This window comes from Cucurbita maxima, unplaced genomic scaffold (assembly GCF_002738345.1).
Source record: "Cucurbita maxima cultivar Rimu unplaced genomic scaffold, Cmax_1.0 Cma_Scf00015, whole genome shotgun sequence".
Taxonomy (NCBI): Eukaryota; Viridiplantae; Streptophyta; class Magnoliopsida; order Cucurbitales; family Cucurbitaceae; genus Cucurbita; species Cucurbita maxima.
The window spans coordinates 2,048,140-2,056,327 of NW_019272031.1; the positions used below are offsets into that span (position 1 = coordinate 2,048,140).

The window sequence follows — 8,188 nt, forward strand, 5'->3', positions numbered from 1 at the left end:
TTGGTGACTAATATTCTACGAACTTTAGCTTTGGGACAAGGCTCAATGACTAAAGCACCAGTCCAAACTGCAGCTATGATGACCAAACCAGCAACTCGTACAATCAACAAATGTCACTTAAGGCAAATTACCCTCCACGTTTTGAACTACAAAATCAAGTGATGTATGATCCTCAACAAGCTAATACCTACGAAAAGAAACTAGTCAAGCTCAACACATATCGAGAACATCTTTTAAGAGCCTTATGAAGAAATATATGACCAAGAATGATGCTATGATCCAGAGTTAGCAAACATCCTTGTAAAATCTGGAAGTTGAATTGGGCCAATTAGCAACTGAGTTATGAATAGACCTCTTGAAAAGTTGCCAGCAGACATCGAAACGCGAAAAAGAGAGGACAAGAAACAATGTCAATCAATAGAATTAAGAATTGGAAAAGAAATATCGAACGGGAGAGTTGAAATTAAAGAACACAATAACAATCACCCCCGAGAACAGCTAATACACCGTAGAAATGAAGAAAAAAAAATGTTGAACAATAGAGTAAAAATTATGCAGAAATTATGCAGAAGCATACCAAATTAAAAAGAAAATATATATTAAGCGTTTTGTTTAGCTATAATTTTTACATGTGCATATACTTTGTTTGCATGAATTGTACAATAACGAACATAAGATGTTAAATCTGAGTGGATTCGAAATTCTTCTTTTCCTCCTTTCACAAACTGCTATTAACTTCTCCGGCTACTGTCTTGGACTCCATGACCGAATCATAAGAAGCATGTAATCCAATCAAGAAATAGTAAACCAACAAAATCCCAGTCCAGATTCCAAACCTTTCAAATGAAGCTTTGTCGATCGACCCAAGAAGGAAAAGGTTGATGGCGATTGACAATGAAGGCACCCACGGGACGAGCGGCACACCCCACACGCGAGGCTTTTTGGCCTGTGGGACGCCGAGCCATAGGGCTAGAGTTGAGAGAAACCATATGGAATTGGACACTACCAAGCCGATCCAGCCATCGCTCGAGCCCCAGTATACGGCGGTTGCTATTGAAGATCCCAGGATTAGAACAATGCAGATTATGAGCTTGTTTCGGTCGGATGGTGTTGTTTCACCGCTGACGTAGTAGCGTCGGACGATCAGACCCACGGCTACTAGCATGAAGATGAAGAGGGTGGAGATAGAGAGGAGGTTTGAGAGGATTCCCAAGCTTGTAAAGAAGGCGATTATTGCTGTTGCAGCGAGCATTGTGGCTGTTGCATTCACTGGAGTGCCAGTCCTTTCATGCACTTTGGCGAACCATGGTGAGATCATGTGGGTTCTGGCAATGTGCGTGAGATAGCGTGCCTGTCCAACAGCACTAACCAACAACACGGTGGTCATGCCTTTAATAGCACCAGCAGCCACAATGTACTTAGCCCAACCCCATCCAACAGCCTCAAAAGCCACTGAAAACGGAGCGTCCTCGTCAATTTGTTGGTACGGCTGCATCAAGCACAACGTAACCGCAAGAATGCAATAGGCTAACGTGGTGATCACCATGGACCCAACAAGACCAATAGGTATATCTTTAGCAGGGTTCTTAGTTTCCTCAGCCATGGTCGAAACGGCGTCGAATCCAACGTATGCAAAGAACAAAACAGCCGAGGCTACGAAGATGCCACGAGGGCCATAGGGGGCAAAGGGAGTGAAGTTTTTCGGGTTGGCCTTGGTGAGGCCAGCAATGACAATGAAGAGGATGATGGCAACGTGGAAAATGGAAGCAATGTAGTTGAAGCGGGAGGAGCCCTTGGTGCTGACTACAGCCAGGGTACAAATGGCGATGATCACAACGATGGCAATGGGGTCGAGCTGGTTGTAGTCGTCGGGGAAAGACGAGACGTGGATGCGAAAATCGTTTGGATGGTGATTGCACAAAGTGGCAAAGTATGAAGTCCATGAACGGGCCACAGCAGCGCCGCCAATTACATATTCGAGGAGGATGTTGCCTGCCGCGATGAATGCCACGAAGTCTCCTAGTTCTACCCTGAGGTACGCGAATGATCCACCTGAACAAATAATTCCAATTGGCTAGTGTAATTAGTAAATTAGAAAAAACCAATAGAGAATCTAGAATATTTTTAAATTTGGATTATCGTAGAAGTATAAGAAGTTGATAGACGATTTGTTCAATAAATAATAATTTTATGAATATAATAAAATTAAAAGATACATATATATATAGATACGACAGAGAGATGGAGAAAAGAATTAGTAAACATTGATTAATTAATTTAAATGAATAAATAATTAATAGAACATTAATATATCATAGGGAAAATTCAATGATATATGTTTTAAAACCGAAACCAAATAGAAACTAATATAAAACAATCAATAATAAAATATATAATATTGAATAAAAATTAAACTAATTAATATCGTCTTCGATAGAAGATATGAAACTATGGAGGAGATGAGATTTGGAAAAAAGCACGTACCCGCTGCTGGGATCTCGACAGCGAACTCAGTGTAACAGAAGACGGAAAGCATGGCGGAGACACCGGAGACGACATAAGACAAGACCACGGCTGGGCCGGCATGTTTCTTAGTCTCGAGACCAGTGAGGACGAATATTCCAGCGCCGATGACGGCGCCAATACCGAACCACATAAGGTCCCACCACGTGAGGCTCTTCTTCATCTCGTGCTGGCTTTGAGCCTTCATCTCGACGAGCTCGGTGTGCTCTCCGGACCTGGCCGTGAGCCGATCCAAGAGCCGGGCCGGCGTCGCCTTCAGCGCTTTAGTGTAATTTCCCCAACTCTTAAACGACTCCTCTGGCAGAAAATCTTCCTTTGAACAACTACAGGATCTTCTTCTGATCCCTTCTCCACCACCGACGTCACCGTTCGATTGACCCATTTTGATTCCGCACTGGAACAGTCCACTAAAAAAAATGAAATGTTCAAAATTGAGCTCTGACTCTGTGCTTGATTTCAGAGAAAACGAATTAACCTATAATAAATATAAATCTCATTTAGTTTCTGTGAGTTAGTTTTGAAATAATTTATGAACAAAAGTACATGAATCAATTTCTATTGATTCTTAAAATAAATGATTTGAAATGAAGAGAATAGATCTCGAGATTCATTCAAACTTGTACATAGTCAAAATCACCAAAACTAGAAGTGAAACTCAAACCAAATCGAAATGAAATTTAAACCTGTAAATAACACAACACAAAAGAACAAAATCACACAAAATTATGAAGCAGTTCCTCGCCCACAAAAACCAAAGAAACTGTGTTATGGAGACCTAGAAACTCTTCAAATTCTGTTCCGTGAAAAAACCGTGATCGCCATTTCACAGAACTCCACATTTTCAAGCAAGAAACAAGAAAAACAACTACAAATGTAACTTCACGGATTCAGAGAGAGTAGGGAGAGAGACAGAAACTGACCGTAGGTCGACGAGAGGAGAGAGAGCTCTGGCGATCGGAGAATGAAAGGAAAAGAGAGTACTGAAGACAAGGCTGGAGAATAAGAAAGGAAAAGAGGGTTTATAAAGGAAGCAGAGACGATCGGTGACAACCAATAGACACCGTGGTTTTGAAATCGTTTTGCAGATTTAATGTCGTCCCATACAAATCGAAATTATATAACAATTAAAGCTGAATTTTAAAACTATTCTCCTAAAACTAGATTTAGTTAAATGGAACGGATTTGAACATTTTGTTAACTTTAAAAAATATATTTTTACTCAGGTATATATATAAATATTTATGCAACTTTATAATTATTTTTTGTAACGACCCTAAATTTCACATAGCTAGAGTCGCCACTAACGTCTCATGCTAATCTATAATGCGGAAATATAACTCTTACATGAACATCATTTATAACGTAAACTTCGGAAAACGTTTAAAACAACTTCTTCTCTGGAAAACACAGTCATGGTCTTACGTGTTTAAATACAAAATACTAAAATTTAGAGAAGATAAAAACAAATACGAAATAATTTAAAACAATGGAATGCAAAACAAACCTATTCTAACTTAAAACTAAGAATTTAAATATGAGTCTACCCTATGCACGTGCCACAGTCTCTGCTCGCGATGCCGCCGTCCTCCGTACAAGTGCGCCCTTCCTTTACCTAAAAAGTGATGTGGCACACGGCCTGAGTATTTCAAAGAATACTCAGTAAGTGGCCCCACTCTAGGGGTCATGCAAATGCAAACACATGCAATCATGATTTAGGGACTAATCATCTTAGGGGTGGCCTCCAGTCTCGGACAAATTGGATGTGTAGTACTTCCCTACACACGACTCACACGTGCGAGTGTGAATCCCCAGGGCGCTCGCACACCCCCTGGACCCTATGGTCAAGCTAATCTGTAGCGACGTCCGGAGGTCAGCGGAACCCCATAGTGTCATGCGCCTCATGAACACCCTCGTCTGTGTGCGTTCGCACCTGTGCGCATTCGCGCTCATCATACGGTGCGCGTCCGCACTCATCATCTCTAGGGGAAGTAGCCCTATGCATATGAACATACAATATGTATGAGGTCCCTCTAAATCCATCTTAATGTCTCTTCGGACACAACCTTCTAGTCTCATTTCTTTGTTACTCTAGGTAACACATACTCGTGGATACTTATATTAATATCATTTTCACGCTCTTAGGGTTGTGTCCTATGTCGATCTAACGACATGATGCAATATGGCACTCATCATCATATAACATGTTCAATATAGAAAACATCATCATATTAAGGTAAACGTCACACAATCATCATACTCGTCATATTAACACAAAGTGCATCAAACATATAAAGTACGACGTTCATCAAAATATATATATACTACGCACATCATCAAGTATCACCCACACATCATCATAACTCATATACTGCATCGTATGACGTAGTTCATACATCATCATGACTCATACAATTTTTAGCCTATCCTATAGTAAGGCCACTTACCTAAGTATTTCCTATTTTATTTAACGTAAGCTCCCGTTCCTTGAGAACTACACCAAATGTTGCCAAGGTTTGCTTCCTATCGCATTGTTCATCACCTTTTATTAGTATTTCACATTTTAATTAATAATCCAACTAACCGCGTGAAATACGGCTCTAAACGGCCTCAATAAAAATCGAGTTCCACATTTTCATTGTTTCTAAATTATATAGGATAATAAAACTTAAAACTTCTATATCTTTTAAGCCGTTCAATTCTACTTCTATACCTAATTATTTTAAACAATTTAAATCTAACTCTTCTAATCAGTTCCTTCTAGGAGTTTAATTCTATAATTCTTTTAAGTAAGAGTTTAATTCTACTCCCATATCTAAATAATTTAATTTTGTTCAATAGATAACCTAATCTTGCTCCCTTTTTTTTTATTATTATTTGATCTGTTTTCCCAATCTTCCTCTCTTTCTCGGTCTTTTTTTTTTCTTTTTCTTTCCTCTTTTCATCGTGTTTTCCATATTTTTTTTTATTTGAATATGTATCTTCGTGACCAATTGGACTCTGGCTAGGATAGATAATTTCTAATTCATATCATTGGAACAGTTAATTTCTAAATTTCCAACTCACATCTAAATAATGATTAATATCTTCATAGAAAGGAAAAGGTAAATCTGACTATTAACCTTTTCAAATTCAAATGACATCTCTCTTCCTTTATCTATCTACCCTCTCTCCATTATCCGCCTTACTCCTGATCTCTCCATCATTATTGTCTAATCATCTCTCCATTATATGCATTTTTTCTTCCAGAAAATATTTTCTTTTTTGGCTGAATTATTGATACTGAGCTATTTTAAGGGGAGGGGCGTAGAGATTAAAGGAGAGGTAGTAAGTTTTTTATTTTCTTCTTTTATTTTAATATATATATATATATTAAACCTAACCCGGCGTTACATTTTTATTAATTATTTTTCTCTAACAACTCGTTAAAATATATATATATTTTTTTAAATTTGAAAGGTAATTCCTCAAAAATATATATTGAAAATGAGTGTCAATCCAAATTAATATTTAAAACCATATAAATAGATATTACCCAACCAAGCCAACCAAAAAAATTATGATTGGGTTCGGTGGAGTTCATTATTTAATAATAGTTGAACAAACCTTAAGTTTAGACCGACAGACTTCGATGTAATACTAAGAATGGATTGGATAGCTGAAAATCACGCTCCTATAGACTGTCATAAAAAGAAGGTAATATTCTCACCGCTGTTCGAACCCAATTTTAAGCTTAAGCGTACATGCACGGGGCTACCCCAAAGGTAGTTTCGATGATGTAAGCCAAGAGATTTGTGAATGTTTGATTAATCCACTACACGCAAATGGTGGTGAGAGTTCTCTTATTTATAATCATTTACAGAATACAGAAATAAGGTAAATTACAAATAATAAGGAAATAGCGATAAAGGGAAAGAATAATAAATGAATACAATATATTTGCATTTAATAAAAGGGCAAATATGGTAACCCGTAATGTAAGGCAAATATCTAGATATTTGCCTTATAATGAACGGTCAACTATCCTTAACACCCCCCTGCAAGCTGAGCGTCGGATTTGAACGAACATGAAGCTTGGATCTGAAAAATTCAAAGAGAGGTCGAGAAATACTCTTTGTGAAGATGTCAGCAACTTGGAGATGAGAGAGTACATATTGTGTGCGAAGTTTGCCAGCGATAACAAGTTCTCGAAGGAAATGATAATCTAGTTCAACATGTTTGGCCCGCTTGTGAGAAACAGGATTAGAGCTAAAAAAAATAGCACTTTTGTTGTCACATAAGAGTAAGGGTTGTTGTGAAATAGGGATCTTGAGGTCATGCAAAAGATGCGTAACCCAAAGAAGTTCAGCAGCAGTNGTGGCAAGAGCACGATACTCAGATTCACAGCTGGAGCGTGATACAGTAGGTTGCTTTTTGGCACTCCAAGAAATGAGATTGTTACCAAGATAAATAGAATAGCCGGATGTAGAACGACGAGTATCGGGACAACCAGCCCAGTCAGCATCCGAATAAGCGACTAGCGTACTAGGAACAGTGGATGGACGAAAGGTAAGACCAAAGTGGAGTGTTCCTTTGACATAGCGAAGAATACGTTTGACAGCAAGAAAGTGATCTGCAGTAGGGGCATGCAAGAATTGACTGACAGAATTGACAGCATAGGCAATATCTGGACGCGTAATAGTCAAGTACTGAAGGGCGCCAACAAGAGATCTGTAGAGAGTAGGATCAGAGAAAGGAGAACCATCAGCAGTCAGGTGTTGAGAAACAATCATGGGAGTGTGAACTGGTTTGCTATCGAGCAACTGAGCACGAGTAAGAATATCTCGAGCATATTTTAACTGACTGATAAAGAGACCATCAGGAGTGGGTGAAGCTTCAAGACCAAGAAAGTAACTAAGAGAACCCAAATCTTTGGTAGCAAACTCAGAATGAAGCTTGCGAGTAAAGCTGTTAATAAGAGATGAGTTGTTGCCGGTAACAATAATGTCATCAACATAAAGAAGCAAATAGATAAGGTTAGATTGCTGATGAAAGACAAAAAGGGACGTGTCAGTGCGACTGCAAGAAAACCCGTGTGAGAAGAAATGAGCTAAAACGCTGAAACCAAGCACGAGGAGCTTGCTTTAAGCCATAGAGAGCTTTCTTTAATAGACAAACATGCATAGGAAATCGAGGATCAACATACCCAGGAGGTTGTTCCATATGAACACGTTCAATAAGCGTTCCATTGAGAAAAGCATTCTTGACATCAAGTTGTCGAAGAGGCCATTTATTTGTGACTGCAATAGAAAGCACAACACGGACAGTGGTAGCTTTGACAACCGGACTGAAAGTGTCAGTGTAGTCAAGACCAGGAACCTGAGTATAACCTTTGGCAACGAGACGAGCCTTGAAACGCTCGACGGATCCATCGGGCAAATATTTAATACGAAACACCCATTTAGAGCCCACGATGTTGGTGTTGGCAGGGCGAGGAACCAAAGTCCAAGTATCATTTTGTTGTAACGCTCGAATTTCTTCATCCATGGCAGCCACCCAAGCAGGATTCTTAGCCGCAGATTTGAATCCTTTTGGCTCAGTGGATGCAAGAAGAGCATAGAGAAGTCCAGATGAGCCCAACATACCAAGATTTGCTGGATGACGAGTCTTGAATATACCAGCTTTGGAC

General features: G+C 39.1%; 1 protein-coding gene across 1 annotated transcript; it reads right to left on the reverse strand.

Annotated features, from left to right (window-relative positions):
* Window positions 1–697: 697 nt before the first annotated feature.
* LOC111490511 (cationic amino acid transporter 1-like) lies at window positions 698–2,834 on the reverse strand. The gene is made up of 2 exons (XM_023139166.1): window positions 2,485–2,834; window positions 698–2,052 (listed from the first exon to the last, which is right to left on the reverse strand). Exons 1-2 carry the CDS (start codon window positions 2,708–2,710, stop codon window positions 719–721), a joined length of 1,560 nt encoding a protein of 519 aa, XP_022994934.1. The 5' UTR covers window positions 2,711–2,834; the 3' UTR covers window positions 698–718.
* Window positions 2,835–8,188: the final 5,354 nt, after the last annotated feature.